This window comes from Silurus aristotelis (assembly GCF_946808225.1).
Source record: "Silurus aristotelis genome assembly, chromosome: 12".
Classification (NCBI taxonomy): Eukaryota; Metazoa; Chordata; class Actinopteri; order Siluriformes; family Siluridae; genus Silurus; species Silurus aristotelis.
The window spans coordinates 7,552,796-7,575,446 of NC_139585.1; the positions used below are offsets into that span (position 1 = coordinate 7,552,796).

Consider the following 22,651-nt stretch of genomic DNA (forward strand, 5'->3'; position numbering starts at 1 on the left):
CGACACTACCGGCCCGGGGCTCCAGTCCCGGCCCACGCATCTCTAGTCCACGCGCATCCCGTTAGTCCGTGGTGAAAAAAAAAAGGTGACCGAGGAAACCATTCTTTGTAAAGCCTTTCGCATCTTGTTCCCTTTATCCGAGGTAGCGAGCCCACCCGGGATTTAGGACACGACCAGGATTCATGGGACCTTCCGTGGTGCTCAGGGTCTCCGTGCACGCGCGCTAAAACACTCCTGCTTCTGCAAACACCCGCTCCGGTTTTTGGTTGTCGGTGTCAGTTTACCAAAACAAGCCTGGGTCATGCTTGACACCTGACATCTCCTCCATCCCTTTTTTCCTTTCTCGCTGAGCGGACAGTTTCTCAAGAGGGAACTTCCCCCACAGAACCATCCCACCCACCCTGAAGTTTTCTGGTCGGAACTCGAAGGAATCGCACTCGTCTTTTTTTGACATCACACCTGCGTCTTTTGCTTCTTTCTGTTGTTTTTTATTTTTTTTATTTAGATTTTGATCCACAGAAGGAAAGCGAAACGGCGACTTCAGTTGATTACCTGTCTTTTCTTTGCTATCCAATGGATATTCACTGCAAAGCAGACCCCTTCTCCGCCATGCACCGTAAGTTTCCCACCTTTCATTTCCTAAGACCTAATAATAGCAATTTATTCATAAATATATTAAAAATCTAAAGCTTAGAATATTTCTATGCAGGTTGGACTGAAATATCACATATTGATTTCTATTAAAATTAAGCTGTTCTTACATTGCACAGTTAATTTAATATTTTCACTTATTAATAATAATAATAATAATAATAATAACCATCATAATAATAACAATAATAATAATAATAATAATAATAATTATTATTATTATTAATAATAATAATAATAATAATAATAATAATAATAATAATAAATCCAGATCTTTTAATTGTTTTAAAGACCCATTTCAGAATAAATAATAATAATAATTCAGGTAATTCAATTTAGTGTTTTCAAAACGATTTCATTCCAAACCAGTATGAACTCTTTTACATCCAAGAACATCAATGCCACAAAATATCATTATTTCCATAGAAACAAAGCAATCCGCGTATTTATTTATTTTTCAACAACGTGATATGCGCGTTCATTCAACGTTACTAATTTAAGATAATGAAGACATTGTTTTTGGAGATGTGTAACAGGAGGAACTCTTAATAATTTATTATAGGGGAGGAAGGAATATGAATAAGCACGTAATGTAATAGCCCAGGAAAGAACAACAAGCGTCACTGTGGGGATCAGAAAGAAGGAGGAAAAAAACATGGAGCTGGATGTAATTGAATAGCAAACATAATAATAATAATAATAATAATAATAATAATAATAATAATAATAATAATAATAATAATAATAATAATAGATTTCTTACCTTTTAGTGCTTATAAAAGATTATTTTGCTGGAAAAATCTTTGTAACTGCACTACAAGATCAGTTATAATAATAATAATAATAATAATAATAATAATAATAATAATAATAATAATAATAATAATAATAGTAATAGTAATAATAATAATAATAATAATAATAATACAATTAATAATAATAATAATAATAATAATAATAATAATAATAATAATAATAATAATAATAATAATAATAATAAATATAATAGGTAGAATAAGAATACGTGTTGTTGTTTTTTATTAATTTCTAAATTAAACTAAACGTGTAAATTCTTTTGTTATGTTTCAGTTATATTGTCACAGACAAACACAAATACAGCATATCTGCAGCAAACTATTTGCAGTCGTGTATATAATATTATCAAATAAATGCATTACTTTATTTAATGTGTACAGCAGTTTAGTTATTCATAATTACTTCACAATTACAAACCGGGAATTCGGAAATGTCTGACTCAATAATTACTTGGTTTGTCTTTTCATTAAAGTCCTAAAACGTGATATTTAAGTCACTTTCATAATTACATTGTTTTCAATTGTTTTGAAATGGAAGCTACAATAAAAATAAAAAGCGGTATTCTCCGTGGTGTGTGTGTGTGTGTGTGTGTGTGTGTGTGTGTGTGTGTGTGTGTGTGTGTGTGTGTGTGTGTGTGTATACAGGGCATGGCGGAGTGAACCAGCTGGGCGGTGTGTTCGTGAACGGCAGGCCGCTACCGGACGTCGTGCGCCAACGAATCGTGGAGCTCGCGCACCAGGGGGTGAGACCGTGCGACATATCACGACAACTGAGAGTCAGTCACGGGTGCGTCAGCAAGATCCTGGGCAGGTGAGAGATAGAGAAAGTGTGAGAGAGATAGAAAGAGGGGGAGAGAGAGAGAGAGAGAGAGAGAGAGAGAGAGAGAGAGAGAGAGAGAGAGAGAGAGAGAGAGAGAGAGAGAGAGAGATTTTTGTTGTATATAATTATAATTTATCTAACCATAAATGCTTATCAGGAGTCATCTGTGTAATTTCTGCTTCTTGTGCATGTTGCATGGATGTGAGCAGGGAAGCTGGAAAGATCATACATTTCGTATGGACCTAGAGTCTAGAAAATTATACTGCAATTTATTTATAATTTAATAATATATTCACTGTCTCCTCAGTCAAAATGTGTGCTATTAATAGGTCATGGTATATCTAATAAATCCACGAAATGTCTAATAAAAAAAATTTATGAAGATCAATGTTCTCTGTATTAAAACTTATACAAGACTTGGCTTTTGCCATGAATTGTGTTCAATTTGGATTCAATAAAATATGTTTATTTCCATACATTTGGATTAATTTCTTTTCATATTTAAACAAATATATTTGATCAAAGTCATTGAGATCAATCATGTCTTAATGTAATGCATTTATTAATCTCATATATTATGGTTTGAATGAGAAATACTGAAGATATTTGTGCGTGAAATAAGACGTAGGGCAAAAATCTATTTTAATACTAAAAGTAATAGTTATGTTCAGTATTATTAAAGCCTGTATGAGGCTTGCAGATGTGAGGAATTGTTGATGTATATATTATACTACTGTGTACTGAATTGCTGTAGGTCTGCATGTACCATTATTCCTTCTGGGTGCTGCAGGTACTATGAAACTGGGAGTATAAAGCCCGGAGTGATCGGTGGCTCCAAGCCGAAGGTGGCCACTCCGAAAGTGGTGGATAAAATAGCGGACTATAAGAGACACAACCCCACCATGTTCGCCTGGGAGATCCGGGACCGGCTGCTGGCAGAGGGTATCTGCGACAACGACACGGTGCCCAGCGTCTCCTCCATCAACAGGTAGACAACATGGACATTTATTATTAATGAACAGAGCATGAGGGCAGAGTGGGGGGAATTATGGCTGGGAATAATATTGAAAAGAAACATCAAATGACGCTGAAACGTAAAAACAATAAACGAATAAATGAATGAATGAATAATAAAAAAAAAAAACCATAAATAAATAAACAAAAGGGTAAAGTTAGAATAAGGCGTTGTGCCAATATAATATTTTTTATTATAATTTATTTGTTTTTGTTTGCACGATTCAACGCTTTATGCCAAAAAGAAATTATTACATGCCTTGTGCAGTTGATATGCCAATTTTTTATCTGTATGAAAAGGGTGTGTGTGTGTGTGTGTGTGTGTGTGTGTGTGTGTGTCTCCCCTCCTACAAGTTTGGTGGTGAAAATTGACTCTCTTTAGCTCCACCTTGTTTTGCAATCTGCCATGAATCTCTAAGATTATGTCCCAAACAGCACGTTATCATATTAAACAGCATGTCAGACTGATATGACCCTGTGTTATTTGATGTGTTATTGAGGATGGCTTCCACAGCGCCACCATCACTCAGCGTATAATGCGACACGAATTCAATTCGTGGAAATTTTGACGTGCGAGCAGGATTTCGAGGATTTTTTTTTTATTAAAAAAAATAAAAAATAAAAAAAAAAATACCCAGATTAAGGCGTTGCATTGAACAGTTTTAGATACAAAAGAATAAACAAAATTATACTTGAAGGCAAGTTGATGAATGAGATACAAATTGAGAAATTAAATAATGAAGGGCTGTAGAAGCACAATATACTTTGCTATAATTTATATGGAATTAATGAAAGAATAAATAAATGAATGAGCAAATGAACTAACTAACTAACTAATGAACGAATGAATGAATGAATGAATGAATGGATGGATGGATGGATGAATGGATGGATGGATGGTGGCATAAAAGCAAAGCAAAGCAGAGCAAAATACTTCACACAGATTTTGTAGGAATTCCAAAGAAAGACGAAGGATTGCGTGTGTTGCTCCACACAATACGTTCAACCAATCAATAAATAATCAAATCTGGAATTAGGCTCCATTGCAGAAGTCTGAAGTGAAAACGAGACGGCGGTTATTGATAAAGAGCAAATGTGCAATGGAGTAAAAGCTGCAGGAGAGGAAAAGAAAGGCCTGTGAGCTTTGGTTAAGAGTCACTCTTCCATAAAACCAGCCTCGGCATTATATTTTAATGAGCCTGAATGCCAAAGAATAGACACGCCTCAGACAAGAAAAGGGAGAAAAAATCATTTCATGCCTTCTGATTGCTTAAAAAACAGCTTTTGACATGAATGGATGAGAAGTTCTAAATGTATCTGTCGTAAATACAATTAAAAGCACCTATTTAAGGCTTTATGAATTGCATTCAATTCATGTGGGCTATTTGGAAATGGAAAACAGAGTCTTTGTTATGATTTAAATTAATATATGTGTGTGAGTTTTGCATTAAAATAAAATGAGAAATAATGTGTATGCCCGGTTTCATAACCTCTTAGAGATCTTTACGTTTTTGGATGTCTCACTGAAGGATTATTGAAGGTTCTTTATAAAACTATGTTTAAGAGTTTCCTTATTACTGTAGATAAGGTCCTAGGTAGAACCCGTAATTATGAAATAAATGAACAGCTGAAGAAAACAAAGAGTGTACAGACAAACCGAGACTGATGTATAAATATAAATCTCAAGAACACTTGAAAAAGGATTAAATGTAATGTATATGTGGGTTTATTTTACATCTTCACACTTAACATAATTCAAGATAAAATATCTCAATAAAAAAAGTTGTGTGTGTGTGTGTTTGTGTGTGTCTGTGTGTGTGGTGTGTGTGTGTGTGTGGTGTGTGTGTGTGTGTGAGTGTGAAACACTGAGCTTGGGGGTGTTGACAATGAGAGGATGGTTCATCTTTAAACACCTTTCTTTGGCATGCATTATTAACTCTTACAGAGTTCCTTCTTGTGCTGAGGTTTCTGCTCGTCTAGTCACTCACAAACACTGACCACAAGATATCAAAACAGCCCTCAATGGCACTCAATATTATTGATTTCCGTGTAAGGCAATTTTAATATTTCTTCAGGGAATGTACAGCTGTGGGAATGTGTTTAATTCATTCTCTCAAATTACTTGTTCAATAAGAACCCAAATAAAGTGTTGAGATTTATGTAGACTGCACCAGTAATGGGGTCAAATTGCTGTTATGGAGCTAGAGAAGGAGAAAGACGAACAAGAAACCGAAGATCACTGGTAAAGTTAATCTGTTTCTTTAAAGCTATAGCCTGAGGGGCAGAGTGCCTAAGGTGACAGCAGTGCATAATATCATGTCATTTTAATGGGTACATTTATGACTTTTAAACTGGACAAGCCGAAAATAAATGGCAAACTAATTATTATTAGAATTTGTATTGCCTAAAGATCAAAATCTCATACATGTTTTGTATTTACAATATGTGAAGAAATTTATGCAACAAATAAACAGTAACATTATAATACAAGTTCTTTTATTTATTTATTTATTTATCTATTTATTTATTTATTTATTTATTTATTTATTTATTTATTTATTTATATTTGTTTTTTTGGGGGTGGGGTTTTGGTCAATTTTGACAAATTTGAACTACAACATACACATTGGCATTTATGATAAATGAAGCTCAATTTTCCCAATGAATGTGACAGCCTCTTCTATTCTTAAAGTGCTTCACAGATTAAAGAATTTAGATGCTGGCGTAAACTGGTGCAAAGGCACTAAGCAACTATTGCCTTCCTGTCACATGTAATTTATAGCCTTCTATTTGCATCTGTTTGCCCATGTGGCTAATCCCGAACTTTTTTATTTCTGTGTTTGGATCAATAAAACTTCATCCACACCAGCTCTGGGGTTTTTCTCAGGAAGACATACAGAGGATTAAGAGAGGGAGATGGAAGAAATGAGTGCATGTGAGTTTTTGAAAAAGAGAAAGTTAAAAAAATTAGTGCAGGAAAGGTTAGTATGGTGAAGTCAACAATTGAGATGAACTGACATGATTTTCATGATTTATTTGCAAGAACACTTGAGCAGAAATGCAACGAGAGCACAGATGCTTTTCAAATTAAAAAGGTTGTATACTTTCCAACTTCTTTCCAACAAAAAGTGGACACTCCTTTCAACACATTCTGCATTCTTTAATACATAATGGGTCAAATTCACTGATCTTAGATTTGTTGAAATTATTGTCATCTTTGCCAACTTTAGTTGGTAATATACAATTATTTATAGCTTTAGTGAATGCTTGACAACATTTTTATTACTTTGTATGTTTCTTTTTGTACTTTTGATTTTATTTCATTTTCAAGTAATTGAATGTATTTCATTTTAAGCTTATTAAAAGATGACATTGCTTTAAGAGTAAAGCAAAAGTAGCTTGCTTTGAGACATTATCGTTTTATAAAAAGGATTTGTTTCTGGATAACATTTTATCTTGTAGCACATTATACTGTTACTGCTGTAATTCCTGATGCAATTTTATACAGTCTTCTTTTAGTATTATAATAATAATAATAATAATAATAATAATAATAATAATAATAATAATAATAATAATAATAATAATAGGAACTTAAGTTTGTGACCCGTATCTTTTCATATCACAGGATTATTCGCACTAAAGTTCAACAACAGTACCACCCTTCTCCTGATGGAACATCTCTCTCAACAACAGGACACACTATAGGTGAGATCATCCTACTGTGCAATTAACATATGTGGTTATATTGATGTTTCTTACAGTTTGAGTTAAACATTGTAAACCCCCCCAGCAAAATGTACTGTATAATTATATTACGTTTGCTTTAAGTTTTAGATATAGGTGTAAATGTAGATTTATTTTGGTCAAACCCACTCTCAGTTTGCTTGGCTTTCATGGATTTTAAACTGGTATCTAGACAAAGATAAGAATGAAGAATTGGTTAAATTGTCAGTGGTGAGTTCTCATGCAGCGTGTTTTCCCTGTATCAATTTCTAGTTCCCAGCACAGCATCCCCTCCAGTATCAAGTGGATCCAGTGATCCTGTGGGTTCTTACTCCATCAATGGTATTCTAGGCATCCCTCGCTCCAATGGAGAGAAAAGGAAAAGAGATGACGGTAAGCACATGGATTTTCTTTTGTGTTCTATCCTTTCCTACTGGATGACGAGTCGATAACTCCAAAGATCTCACTTTTATTGATTTTCTTTACCTTTAAAAACCCCAACCAAAAAAGCTTAACAGTCCTAATAATTCCTTAAGCAGCTACTTTAAAGGAACAAGGATTATTTACAGGTATTACTGTATATTTTAAAGATGGTCAAAGCTTGTTAAACCTTTATAAATAGATGTTTTGCTGGGAAATTATAAACTATTGCTAAAAGAGTCAGATTATTGCTGCTGGAAGCATATATGTGTTTGCATCCCACATTTTGTTTAAATGTATGCATTGATCTTTTCATTGACATACAAATGGCATTGCTGAGGCCATTGAAGGATTTCTTTGTAGTAGCATTACGTTTAATTAATTTTTGTTACATTGATGCAGTTGATTCAGTTGTACTCTGGCCTTATTTCAGTTTTTGGGAGATGTGTTACTTTTTATAAAAAGACATTTGTCTTTCTGTACTTTGGCTGTGCTCCTCTTGGTGTACAGGTATGTGGCAGGCTATTATGATATGTCTTTTGGCTGTGAGGCTTTGACCTCGGCTAATCTACTCTGCTATGCTGTGATTAAAAGCTCTTCAGTAATTGCATGCCAGGCAAACTCAATGAAAGCCAGTGTAGTCAGTCTCAAGAATCCATTCAACACAAGGTTTCCAAATGATATTCTCTGTCTTTAAAAAAGCACATTTACACAAGTAATATAATTTTTTGTGAGACAATTCTCTTTAAAGGCTATGTACGGATCTCTGTAGATAGCTCTTTAGCACTGAAGAATCCTGAGCATGTTTATTCCCCATCAAGAATGCACATCCACTCCAAACAATCACATTATATCATATCGAATCTAATGTTTAATTTGTGCTTTGCAGAAAGCAAACATGAGCATGCCTAAGTGCTCTTATTTTTTTCTTCATGAGGTCACCATTTATGCAAGATTTCAATGTTGTAGTACAATCTAATGTTCCTATGTACAGGGGGTAAATGACTTACTGTATGTAGGCCGTAGTTGCTAAATCACCTTAAAGAAGAGCACAGTGCTCAGTGTGAGGCTGATACATACGACAGATGCATTTAGGGAGCGTACGCTACAGCGATCTGGGAAAGAGGTCATTCGACTGCTTAGAGTATCAGTCACTATGGGATGCTTCCATTTGTTCTGTCTCGGTTGGGCACGGCAAGCGGCAAGGGCAGAGCGCCACATTATATTTGAACCACAAAAATTATGGGAGCTAGGAGACTACAGATATGTGTCCATGTGTTTGTGTGTGTGCGCGTGTCCCATGTGCTAGAAGATGACTGACTGTTTCAGGGGTTTTCCTCCTTTTGAAATGACCCTCCTGATGGGAGCCTATTTTCTTGATTTAAGTATCGGCACAGAGAAAATGGGGGAAAAGAGTGATGGGAGAATAGAGAAGAGAAAGTATGAGGTCCTGAGGGGGTGCGGTTTAGATTCTGTACGTTTTATGTGCGTCTACATAAATGGATGTGAACTACAAATAGATCTGCACAAATAGACACAACTGCTGTTAGTGAGCAGGAGAAGAACAATTTATTAAAGACTAATAATTTAATATAAAAATAATTAAATAATATATTGGTACATAGAGAGAGAAAGGTGTTAGCTAGTTGTTATTAACTCGATTATTATTCTTACGGTTTAGTGGATTAAATATGATTTATTGCGTGACTAAAATGCAATTACGTATGGTAGTGAAAAGCACCAAACCCAATCCCTGCTTTGTTGTTGAAAAACAATAAAAGTATGTGACCATTTTGGACTTCTACTTTAAGCTAACCACAATCCTTTTGTGTGTGTTTAATTCATTTCATATCTACTGGATATTTAATAAAATCTATGTATATTATACACACATACACAAACACATATACACCTACATACACATACATATTTAGGGTTTATTTAGAGCTCTCTAATGCTTATTTCATTACAAGAGAACCTCAGCAGTACTGAGAGTGAGCATTTCTGAATGAATGGAGAGCATGAAGAAAAAATAACACTCAGCCGTGCTGAGAGAAAACCCTGCTGAGGGTTAAGAGTCACAGTGTCAGCTACAACATAATAGATGGTGTTAGCGGTGGCGTCAGTTTGTTTTTAGCCTGCACTCTGGCACAGTGCCAGACCGAGGCATCAGCTGTAGCTTTCTTTACAGTAGAGCTGAATTCAGCAGCAGGCTCGGAGTCCAGCTCCTCTTACCCACGCAATGATGAGATAATGCACCATGACACAGGTTTATGTACACTGCAGCTCTGCCAGGGATGGCCACAGGGACTCAGGTGTCAGCCAAGCTATTAATCTGCCACTGCCACTGGATTACTGCAAATTTAAAGCAGTGAGATGGAGTGAGAGGGAGAGAGAGAGAGAAATATCTGCTGTGTCTTTGGTCCCGTGGCTGTCCGAGCAGCGAGATGGAAGTGACATTTAAGGGAATTTGCAATTCCGTCGAGAAAAGTAATTACCTCACAAATTAACATCTACCATCCATACTGCTCCCCCAACCCCTCTACAAGTACTTCATATTACAGAAATTACTGTACTGCTGCCTCATATGCGCTATTAAGGAGATAAAAGATCACACCAGCCCCCCTTACACGCTGCCTAGCATGGGTTCACACACCATGCTAAAGTAGTATGCAACTCTGCCCTCTTCCTGGATGCACTGTAGGCCTTATATCTGACAAGATGATTTCATCACATTGAATTATCAGCAGCTCAATTGCCCTTTAATTTAATGTTCAATGTTACATGCATTACAAAACAGGACAATAGTGTATGTTTTATCATAATTTTAATCAATTTTAATTACATTTCCTCTCACTTGTATAAAAATATTAACAATGGACATAATTTTAAAAATCCTTTACAGAAATCCAAAAAACTCGTTAAAACTTTCTAAGATGACATCAGAAATAAAGGCTTAAGGCAATATAGTATGAAACTCACCTCTTCTGAATTTATATAAATCAGCACTCTTCAGGAGTCAGGGCTTAGAAAATATACATTTACAATTTAAGAGCACACATAGAGCATTGAAGAAGAAGAGGAGGAGGAGGAAAAAGAAGAAGAAGAGAAAGAAGATGATGAAGAAGAAGAAGAAGAAGAAGAAGAAGAAGAAGGAGAAGAAGAAGAAAAATAAGAAGAAAAAGAAAAAGAAGAGAAGAAGAAAAAAAGAAGTAATATGTTTAGATTTTGCCAACAAATTATTTCAATTTTTTAAATAAATTATGTACAACTTCATCATCACAAAAGGTCAATTAGATATTTCTAAATATGTCTGTACTTATTTTCATCACAAAAACACTAAAACACAGATTATCATAAGTAAAATAAATGCAGTTGAACCCCATTATGAGAATTTCAGTGGGTAGGAACACAGCAGGAAATATATTTTTATTCATTTAAATATAAATTTTTGCTGTTGATGTAACCAAGCAAATTAGGTATGTCTATAGCCACCAGATTAGTCTACATGACCACATGATCAACACACTGAGTAGATTACCTGAACTTAAACAGACTTTTTATGTGATGTCTGACAGTTTGAATAAATGAACAAAAGAATGTTGCATAGTTAATAAGAAACAGTGAGCAGCTTCCTTGAAGCAGAAGTTATATGTTATAAGTTATAGTTAGGATAGTTATTATGTAATAGTGTAATTCATACTCTATTAACTTTTTTTTATTGATATTAGAAATATTAATTTATTATTCATATATTAATATTATATTTATGAGCCAGTTCTTGTGGAAATTGTATTTCGGATCTAGATATTACAGACCTAAAGAAAAAAAAAAAAATAATAAATAATAATAATAATAAATAAATAAATAAATAAAAAACATTGTCAAAAAAATCAAGTAAACATATGACATGTCATGCTATTATTGTGATATGGGAACATTGTATACACTTCATTTATGTTCAGATATAATCTATTTGGCTGTGTGTATGACAATGTTACTGTATGATCTCCTCTCATCTACTTCTGCCAGATTTTCTTATTGCAATCATCTCACCTAGTCTATTATCACCTCTCTTCCTCTTTTCTCTGCTCACTCTCAGTCTTTCTCTCACTGAGAGGTCATACCCTGTGGGTGTTGTGCATCCCGCAGTGTTTCAGAGCCGCTCCTGTGCTCTGATAGAGTGGCCTCCCTCGTTACCTCAGCTCTTATTCTGCCTCCCGTCAAAACGAATCCAGTGCTCACACTCGCAGATCAATACTCCAGCAGCAGGGCAGGCGAGAATGCGACTTGGTGCCGGAGGTTTAAAGCGCACAGCCAATCTGGCTCCAGGTGAAGGCTATTACATAAGTACTGATGGAGGGGGAAAAAAAATTCAGACTCCATCTCTGACAAGCAAAAGTGTTCTAGTGTCTTGATCACTGCCTCATCAGACACTTGATTACACTTTAAATCCAAAATAAAGACGCTTAGTGGACAAACTACACAGCAGTATATTATTACCAAACACGGCTATTATACATTCTTATTCCTACCTGACATATAAAAGAACCACATTCTCATAGTTTATTCATGTATTCTTTTTAAAGCATGTTATTCAGCACCTACCGTGAAACCAACAGAACATTAAGCATTAACGGATCCTTTTTCATTTGCCAGCACATTTTTATAGCTTTTGTGTAAGATCAGCAAAGAGACGCTCTGCTGACGATGACATTTGATAGCTGCAGTCAAAATGTCAAAGCCACATTAGTCCAAGCAGTAATTGGCTTGTGTGTTTGCATGTGTATGGGTGGGTTTGTGTGTGGGAAGTTTGTGTCACTGGTGTGCATGACAAATGCACTTGTATTGATCAGGTTTGTGGTCCTGGCCCTGTAATGGAGGGTAATTAATGACTCCATTTGCCCCCAGCGCACACTAGAGGAAAAGATCCCCCTGCCATTAGGACCCACCCGAGCTGCCTGCAAAGAAAGCCAGATCAGAAATAGCAGTGAAGAAAAGAAAGCACATGTATAGGAAAGCTATGTCTCATCTGAGTTACAGAATCCATTCAAATTCCTTCACGTCGGTTTAAGTCCTAAGATTTAGGATGTGCAATATGACATCCAGTCATGGATTTGTCATAATTTGATGACCCCACACCCACACATGCACTCATCCAGGTGAGTGATGGGAGAGGTGCTTACGCCCGGGGTTATGTGATGGGAAGAAGGTCATGGAGAGGAGCAGAGAGGCAATAACGTGCTGAAATGGAACCAGCAGACAGACATGATTGATCAATTGAATTCAGCAGTGGAGAAAAGCGCTGGATTAAGCTCAGCATTATAGGTGCGATGAGTCAGGCCATGATGTTCATCTCGGCTTCATTTCAAGCTCTGTCCTCTTCCCCCCACTCTCACACACTCTCAGCTTTCAATCTCTTACTACCTCACTCACACTTATATTCTCTCTCTCTGTCTCTCTTTCTCTTTCACAGCTGGGCAATCGATAGTGTTTGTGCATATCATACATTATCAGACTCATGAACCAAGGAGACAACATAATCTGTGGCAAATTTAGACTGGCAGCTCCATAGGTGAGCAAAATACCATGCCAAAGTGTTTGTGGGTGTGAGCAAGTATATGTTCATGTGAGGCAAGTCAGATAAAAAACACAATAGTGATGAGGAAGGCAACAAAAGTAGACACCCCTCTTCTCTAAGAGAATGACTTATGGTCAGCAGGTTATTTAGAGGAACTGCTGCATTTGCACATTGCTGTTTAACCAGATTGGGGACTGAATAATCACATTATACCTGGACAATAGTTTTATTTGACCTGTCTCAGCTTCATGACCATAGTAAATTAATAAACCCAGGCCATACAAATCACCAAATAAGTTAAGGAAACATTTCAAATCATTCATTTAGATCACACACATTGTAAAGCACAAAAATCCTTTCTTATACAGCACCTTGTGTTTTCTAAGATTATTTTAACTATGGTAACTCCTTTCTTCACAAGTGCAACTTAGGCATTTTCTTTTCACCTATCTTACAATCTTCAACCTCTTTTTTTCAAGCAAAATATATATTTTTTAACAAATGTAAACATGTTTTAAAAATCTTTAATTTCACAGACAGATGTTGTTTTTCACTTTGGGAAATGGTTTCTGCCCACTGCTTTGTATCATACTTTGTCATCTTTGCTTACCCATCCAGAGAATGTTTAATTACTTCAATCATAAACTGACAGACACTTTTGAAAACTCTTGCAAATCAGTGAAGTTTCTATGGGTTGTATCACTTCATCACGACGATCTTTACTAAAGCACTTTAGTAAGAAAAAGAACTTAAAACTGAGTCAGGAGTCAGTTAAAATAAACGGCAAAGCTTTTAATTTTAAAATTAAAAGCTTTGTCATTTATTTTTTCGTTTTTGATTTTCGTTTCCTATAGTTATAAATGCATTTTCAGATATTATTCAAATGTTTTGGTGGTAGATGCCTACAAACAAGTCTACAATATGTTGCTTTCAGTATGTTTTAATTAAATTTTATTTTAATTCTCTGTAGATGGTTCAGAGGGCTCTGGCCAGAACAGTGATTCCCAGGGCAGTGTGGAGAGTTTAAGGAAACACCTACGTGCCGATGCGTTTACCCAACAACAGCTGGAGGCCTTGGATCGAGTGTTTGAGCGACCGGCCTACCCTGACGTCTTCCACAGCTCGGAACACATCAAGCCAGAGCAGGTAAGCATCTTTATCCCAGTGCATTTCTTTTTATTTGTCGATGCTAGATGACAACATTAGTGCTAATTTGCTAAGCTAAGTCATTTCTCACATGTACGATTTTACATTTACAAGATATTGAAGGTATAGCATGCATTGTCAATCTTCCAACTGATGACATTCATATATATTTTCAGACATTTTACCAATCCAACACATTAGGATGCGTTTTATTTTAGATAAACTTGTGACCAGGTCCAGACAGTTTCTATTGTACATTCAATTACAATAGAAATGACAAGCAAAAAAAAGTCCAGGAGTGTGAGGAACAGCTGTGTTGTTAAATGGCAATTTATCATCCTTCTAAAGGTTCATGGTAAAACTTTACACTTTATTGCTCTAGTAATGGAGAAAAAGTAAAAGAAAATATCTACTATATTGTTAAACGTGGTAATGTCACTGAAGAAATTTTTTTTTCTGCAAAATGTTTTGGCAGAAATAAAAAAAGGATTGCTGCAAACATGAAAAAATTTTTTTACACAGTTAGCGCTATTTAATAATTCATAAAAAAAAACCCTCATTTAAATATAGGTAGTAATCAGCCTGTTCATTTCCCCAAATAAGGGACATGTATTGCCATTAATGCACTGACACTTAATGTAGAATTTCTACCATAGTTCTGTACATTGTCAGGTTTATTGAAATGGATAACCTTTATTTACTTTCTGTAGACTATTAAAAATAAGTGACTATTAATTTTCCCTTGAAAGCAGAAGTCTGAGCCATAAGGGGAACGACCTAATTGAGTTCATTTTAATTTGGGGGTGATCGTGTGGCATTACTTCAGCGATTAATCAGGCCGACAGCACTCACCTCCAGAAGAAGGCCTAATTTGCAGCTAATTACGAAACTGATTTTCACTGCAAGATCAATACCAAAACGAATTGGAAATGACTCGCTATCACAAAGACAGTCAAAGAGGGTGTTAAATGTGTGGGGGAGGTACAGAAGGAGAGTAGCATGGGGAGTGAAAAAGGAAAATATGGCTGGATAATGTTCCAGAAAAATCAGCTTTAATTTGTGGCAGTATTAATCAGAGTATTTTCTTATTTGTAGCTCTCCCATATCCCAGGCCTCATTATGCATAGTCTCTCTCTCTCTCTCTCTCTCTCTCTCTCTCTCTCTCTCTCTCTCTCTCTCTCTCTCTCTCTCTCTCTCTATTTCTGTTGTATGTAAATGTAGGGTTATTAGTTAGGTGTCTGAGTGCTGTTGAGGGCATTAAAAAGCCATTTTGGAGTTTCTAAGCCGATGGCCGATTCCCTCCCACGCTTCTGCCGGCCATGTGCTCATCCTTTTCATATCTTTCTTTTCCCCACGACTACGGCATCTGCATGTGAATACCGCTGTTCTGCACAGGGGCCTCTTAGGAAAAGAGAGAAACATCGGCTGGGGCCATGACGAACAGTTGTAGCAGACAATTAGAGTTTATCTGAGATAGAGACAGACATGGCTGGGGTCAGGGGCCTCCCCTGTGACACACACACGCATACACAAAGATCTGGGCAAACATTATCAATGTGCAGACGCCGGAAGTCTCATTTTATTAAATAACAAAAAAAAAGAAGGGGGTGGGGGTGGCTCACATCTGTTGATACGGTCTGAAGGATTTGTTTGGTAAAAAGGAAGACACTTTCAGATTGAGAGCATCTATAAAATGATTAGCAAAGTAGATGCACTTTTATGACCCTAAAGACCAAAGACATGTTTTAACATGGGTACTTGAACAAAACTCATTAGAGGTGTGAGTTACACCAACTATTCCATCTGCAAATATTTATTTTAAACAGTAAATTTCAAAATGTAAAGAAAATCAGAAGAGTAGACAAAAGGTTTTTCATCAGCGCTTCATCCTTTAAGCCACATACAAACAGGAACCTATTATATTGTCCTGTTCTCTGTTTATTCAGTCGGCAAAGGCTTTTATCTAAAGCTTCTTATACAGACAGGGGTAAGGGTTTGCTCATGTGACTTACTGGCATTCTTGGGATTTAAACAGTCAACTTTCCAGACATTAGATCTGAATCTTAACACATATATAATTAAGAAAGAAAGAAAATTGCATAATCTTTAACACATATTAACTATTATAATTTTTTTATGCTTCCAGAGTAGTGAGTATGCCCTTCCTGCACTAAACCCAGGGCTGGATGAAGTTAAACCCAGTCTGTCATCTAGTAGCTCCTCAGACCTGGGTGCCAGCGTGTCCCAAAGCTACCCTGTAGGTAAGATCAACTAGACTTTAAGAAAACATCCTGAACAGGACATATGTTTGCAGAATATCAGATATATAAACATGAAAACATGAATAAAATGGAATATTTAGCATTTTTACTAAGCATGTTCTTTAAACAACAAGAAAATAACCATTGTGTGACATAGTGAGATATTGTTGGTCCACTGTAAAAACGAATGAATCAGCTATAATTATGCAATCATGAGCTTGACTTTATCAGTCTGCAAGGATAACAAAGTGAAATTTTGGCTATTGAATAGAATACCAATTAATTTCTGGTGGCATGTATAATACTGTTCAAATAATGTTTAGACTGAGCAGATACTTGTGCCATTTTAAGACATATCTTCCTAGACAGCTTTTGAGCATTGTTTTGTCATCATCATTGTTATTCAGGCCATTCTCAAAGTTAAATAGGAAACGAGAATGTGTATTTGACTTGCGTTTTAACATGTGCCTTTATGTCCCCCATGGTAACTACTAATACTAATAGGATGTTTGTAGGATGTAATAATCAGGTGTACGGTTTATGCCCGTGTTAATGGTAGTGCTACGGTTTACACTCGAGTGATAAACTGCTGAGGGAAACTCAAGCCTCCATTTAGAGGCGGCTGAATGATCTCTCGCATTTAGGCCCAAATCCAATTTCCAAATGAATAGTTCCTTTACAAGGGGAAAGGAGCACAGATTATACTCATCCTCAAAATGTTTTCCAGCACCAATTAAAATGGCCACAGTTATTGATCATGTTGATTTTAGGCAGGGTTAAATTTGCATAATCTATTAAAAATAAATTATTCATGAGGCACTGAGTGCCAAACGAGACAGGGTTTGTTTGGTGAAGTGTGAATACTTTTCAGATAGAGATCTTTTGTGTCCTTTGCTCATCGAATAAAGATTTTGCATTACCTGCTTTACCAACAGAGAGAGATTTACATGTAATTTTGCTCGCCTTAAAAACTCAGTGACACTGAATAATTTTTTTTTTTTTTAAGTAAATTAAATATTTTGATAAGATCCTGTTTTGAAATGATTGTATATATCCATTATGCTAGAAAATCTACAATATTTTTTCTCTAATTTGGTATGAAAACGTTAATGGATGAGAACAATTATAACAGGTCTGATGCTGTAACCTGTAAGGACAGTGTGAGAATAGTTCCTGTAGCTTGCAACCCTTACTTTCTCTCCTAACAAAGCACCTGTCTTTTCCTCGCTAGGGGCTCTCACGCTTTTAGGCTCAAAAATTAATGCTTAGTTTCTTTCCACAAAAGCAAACTAACCTTTGAGCACACATTTGATAATGGACGACTTTCAGTGTGCAGCCAGGGAATTAAAGCAATTTGACTTTCCAAACATCCTTTGCTTAGTCGTAATTAATTAGGGTGCAGGGGCTTTCGCCCAATGATAAATTGCTCCATCCTGAATATAGAAAATGGAGGTCAGAATACCAGTGCCATGTTGTTGCAAACATGAAGGTGTCCCTATCATATAAAAATGCTCCAGATCGACCCACTGCCCTAAAAGAATCTTTTTCCACCTCCTCCTCATCCTTCTTTTCATTCTCTTCTTTTTTTCTCACTATTGTCGCAAGCACAAAGGTGTCCTTTTCATAGAACAATGTTTCAGATTGACCCACAGTCTTCTAGTTATAGTTGACAATGTGTTTGTCTTTCATCTTGGCAACACGATGAAACCCCTTAATGGTAATGTTGGTTTTTAAGTTAGAAAAGCTTTAATTGCAGCTTTGACAGACAGGATTATATCTAATTAATTTCTCAATCTGACAGTGACACAGATACATTGTTCTGAAGGCACATATTTTGTGTACGGATTATGATTTCAGTTTTTAAATAAATTTTGAATAAATTATGAAAATTACATCATGACATGTACTAACCCACCTTTAACCTATTTAAATTTGCATTGCACAAGTTTGTGTATTAGAGTATGTAAACCAATGGCAATATTCAGTAAATATTCTTAATAATAAAGCTTTTAATTAGAACATTTTCTAACATTTTTTAGATCATTAGCGTAGAATTCATTAGTGATTCTTAAGATTGCAGGATTTTGGAAACATAATTTCATCAGTTAATGCAATAGCCTAGTCAATTGGGATAACATTTGTACATTTCATATCTAAGTGAAGCCATCAGCTGATTAATTCACAAAAAAAGAGAGAATTTTGGGAAGTTTGTAAAACTTTTAACAATATTTAAGAAAGGGCATACTGCAGAAAAAAAGCAGTGGCAAAAACTGCTTCTTCCTGGAACTCTCTATGGAACAGACTCGATGGTCTGTGATTGCCGTAATGGTTGCTGGCCTGCTCATTAAAGTTGCACTGGTGACCGACTTTCCCCTCGTCCCCTGCCACCTCTCCCTCTTCCTCCCTCTCCCAATTTTTCACTCTCTCCAACAATGTCGTTAAGGGGCCACTGACTGGCTGCTTCGGCTGGCTCGGGGCTACACGTGGCTGCCTGGGACAGCTAAGCGTCAGCCCCAATTACCGCTCTGAATGCAGAGTTTTTCTGTGTGTCTATAGAAGGAATGACTGTCCGGAAGGGTCAGTATTGGTCATTATGACTCATACTTATAGATGTATTCATCTCTGAGTCAAATGTGGGGTGATTTCCAGCATTTAAAGGTGGCTGGCTGTTGGAGATGTTCTCTATTGGATTTGGGTTTATTATGCCTTTGGCTAAATATAGTTTTGACTATTCCTGATGTCATTTCTTTTTTAAGTTTACCTTTGTAAAATTGTAGGAAGAACAGTATTTATTAAAGATCATCTAGCCAATGACAATCAATAAAATCTAAAAAGGGGGTCGACTAACTTGAGAGCTAAAATATGAAGGTAGTAAAAATATCCAGAAACTATACAGCAAATCAGTCAAGAAACTACAATAAAAATAGCCATTAACGAGCACATGTGTTTTATGCTCTCTGTATGTAGGTAGAGACATGGCCAACACAACATTACCTGGCTATCCACCTCACGTCCCCCCTACAGGACAGGGCAGCTACCCAACATCCACACTGGCAGGAATGGTTCCTGGTGAGTAATGATCTTGTATATTGTATACACATCTTTATTAACATACATCCTACTGTCTGGCAAAGACTTTAATTTTATTATAATCAAATATTTAGACTGATTCCTTAATAATTCTCTCTTTAATTCTCTCTCTTTGTCACTGTGAATTTAGCCTATAAGGGTATTTTCTTTGGGCTTGGATTATATAAGCAAGCTGCCTGAAATCTGTTCAGCTCTATGGCTAGGTCTTTCCTTTTCTACTAGATTTAGTGATGGTTCCCAAAACACTGTTAAAGTCAAGAAGGCCATTCTTCACCTTCTTCATTTAAAGCCTTCTCTTTACAGTGTCATAAAAATGAGAGGGTGTTATACCAACACAACAGCTCAGTGCCACTGTCTGAATTTCTACACAATTAAAATTCCATGGCACAAAAAGAGATAAACTCTGGGAAGTAAAAAACAAAGAAAGAGCAGAAGTGCAAGTTGTCACCAGGGAACCTACAGTGGGGAAGAAAAAGAAAGAGAATGAGATGGAAAGAGAGAGCAGAGCGAAACGCCAACATGAACAAGAGAGGAGCACCACATTGATTTTAACATGAGATTACTGTTCACAGGAGACCAGCAAAATGAGGGCAAATTTTCAGGCAGCAGAATAAAGAGGCTATTGGACCTCTCTGTGACTCCCTTGCTGATTCTAAATGTAGTGCATTTCTTTGATAAAGTACAAGCACTTTTTAATGGCCTTATATGTCTTGCTGCAGGGAGTGAATTTTCAGGGAATCCCTACAGTCACCCACAGTACACAGCATACAACGAGGCCTGGCGCTTCAGCAACCCAGCCTTACTGAGTGAGTATTCCTGCAACTGGAAAAAAGCTGTTTTTAACATTTACACACACCAGTGACATTGCAATGAAATGTTAAAACCCCACCACCAACATGCCAATTCATTATGGCACAATTCAATCTGTATGAAATATTATTAACTTAAGTTGAAGTTTGGAGATTTTCATATGAAAATGTGTTACATGCAATGTTATTCTTAAATTCACATTTTACTTTGAGAGTAAATTGTAGTTGGGAACAAATGTTTGAAATACTACATAAATTAAAATTACAGTTCAAAATAAATAAAATGTAATATCAAGGTGGAAGAAAGAAGAGTCAGGCAACAGGTTTAACAACCAAATCTCTGGCTTTATTCTGCTGTAATCATGCCTTTGCTTTTCATTTCAGTGTTTAAAACAAATACACACACACACATACCTCTTTTTACTTAGTCACTGCTACAGAGAACCTTGATTAGTTAAATCAGATTCAGGTGTGTGATCCTTACCACTCTCTTCCACCACCTCATTCACAAATGGGCGCTCAGCCACACACTGATTGCCATATATCTATTTTGTAAGAAATTAAAAATGAAGGATAATAATTTAGATAAATTTGAAAAATAACTAACAATTATATTTGAAAGAAATCAGTCCACCCATGTAACAAATAATTAAATTTAGTTTATCTATTTTTTAATAGAACCATATAAGAAACTTCTTTTTAAATAATTATTGCTGCTAACCTTAAGCTTTCTGATTTTAAATCAATATTTTTTAGGTACTCTATTTAAACAGTCAATTTCTAACACCAATGATGATTTACAATGTACAGTAAATAAAAATGTACAAATAAATAAAAACAAATAAGCCTAAGGCATTTTAACTGTCTGCTACACGCTTAAAAAAAGCTTTAAAGAATTGTGAGTGTAATGAAATAATTAATACTGATTAAGGAAGAGAGGTTTAATTTTAGAACATACCATTATATCTATGATTCTGACTGTACATTTAGGTTTCTGAATGCCTTATTGAAATGGTACATCCCTCTTTTGTTAACTTCCAGGTTCCCCTTATTATTATAGTGCATCCCGAGCCTCTGCACCACCAGCTGCTGCCGCTGCTTACGACCGCCACTAGACATTGTGCAAACCAAACCCAACATCGCCTTGGACGTCCTGTTGTGCCAGTGTGAACAACCGAGAAGATTGGACAAGGGCCGCTGTGAACACATCACATGATGATAAACAAGCCAATCAGGACATCAGATGGCTAAGCCACTTTTAGCCATCAAAATCCAACTCGAAATCAAACCGGCCAGCATTCACAGTGGGTGTCCACATCTCAAAGACTAATGAGAAAACTTGCAAGAAATGATATAAATATGGAAATTGACACAATAAGGCAATTTGAATCAACAGATTTTGCTTTTCTTTCTCATATTTTGGGATATTTTTTATCGTCATGGATGGAAACAGAAACATTTTTCAGTAACTGACTGTCACATGGCAGCACATCACTTTCCTGTTCATATGCGTGTTCTCTCTCTCTCTCTCTGTGCAATGCAGTATTTTTCATCTGGACTCACAGCATGGTGCTTCTTTACATATTCACATGCACACATACAATGAAACATACCGAAATCCGCATGTCAGCTCATTCTTCTTCAGTTCAAAGCCATGAACTGAGGATAAACACTTTGCCTCAGTGAAAACACTGATTATGTGACGAGAAACCAAGAGATTTATCCTCAAGAAAGGACAAGCTTAATGTACCCTACCCTGTATTCCGTGCACCCAGACTGGGGAATTAGTAAATATATATTCCTAACTTAATTTTTGGCATTTTTATATATATATATATATATATATATATATATATATATATATATATATATATATATATATATATATATATATATATTTATATTTATATTTATATATATATATATATATATATATATATATATATATATATATATATATATATATATATATATATATATATAAACTTGCAGGCTTAATTCTAAATGACAATGCAGTATGCATGATTTATTTTTGTTAAATGTGTGAATTTTCTGAATATGGCAATACCAGGTGTTATCATTTTCTCTTCAGTTTTGCACTACACATCGTTCTTACTTTAAATATACTCTACACTGTTACCGATATACAATAACCGATTTGTGATAACACTTTAAAAGGGATGCAGTGAAGGGATCTAGTGTAAATCAGACTGTAAATTATTTTGTAAAATCCTGGCAGCTCCTGGCAGCTCGTGTTACACGTGAAAATCCACTGATATCAAACAACTTATACTATATTTATTGTAACTTCGACTGAA

The 22,651-nt window shown here is 35.8% G+C and overlaps 1 protein-coding gene across 2 annotated transcripts; it reads left to right on the top strand.

Moving 5' to 3' along the window:
* Positions 1-522: 522 nt before the first annotated feature.
* On the top strand, positions 523-21,707 carry pax2b (paired box 2b). 2 transcript variants are annotated; one of them, XM_083555776.1, is made up of 10 exons: positions 523-616; positions 2,112-2,277; positions 3,077-3,274; positions 6,929-7,008; positions 7,300-7,443; positions 13,998-14,173; positions 16,320-16,434; positions 19,402-19,503; positions 20,244-20,330; positions 21,375-21,707. In XM_083555776.1, exons 1-10 carry the CDS (start codon positions 574-576, stop codon positions 21,446-21,448), a joined length of 1,185 nt encoding a protein of 394 aa, XP_083411902.1. In that variant the 5' UTR covers positions 523-573; the 3' UTR covers positions 21,449-21,707. The 2 variants fall into 2 exon arrangements, with proteins under 2 accessions (XP_083411902.1, XP_083411903.1); XM_083555777.1 differs by having other exon boundaries at positions 7,300-7,419.
* The last annotated feature ends 944 nt before the right edge of the window (positions 21,708-22,651 follow it).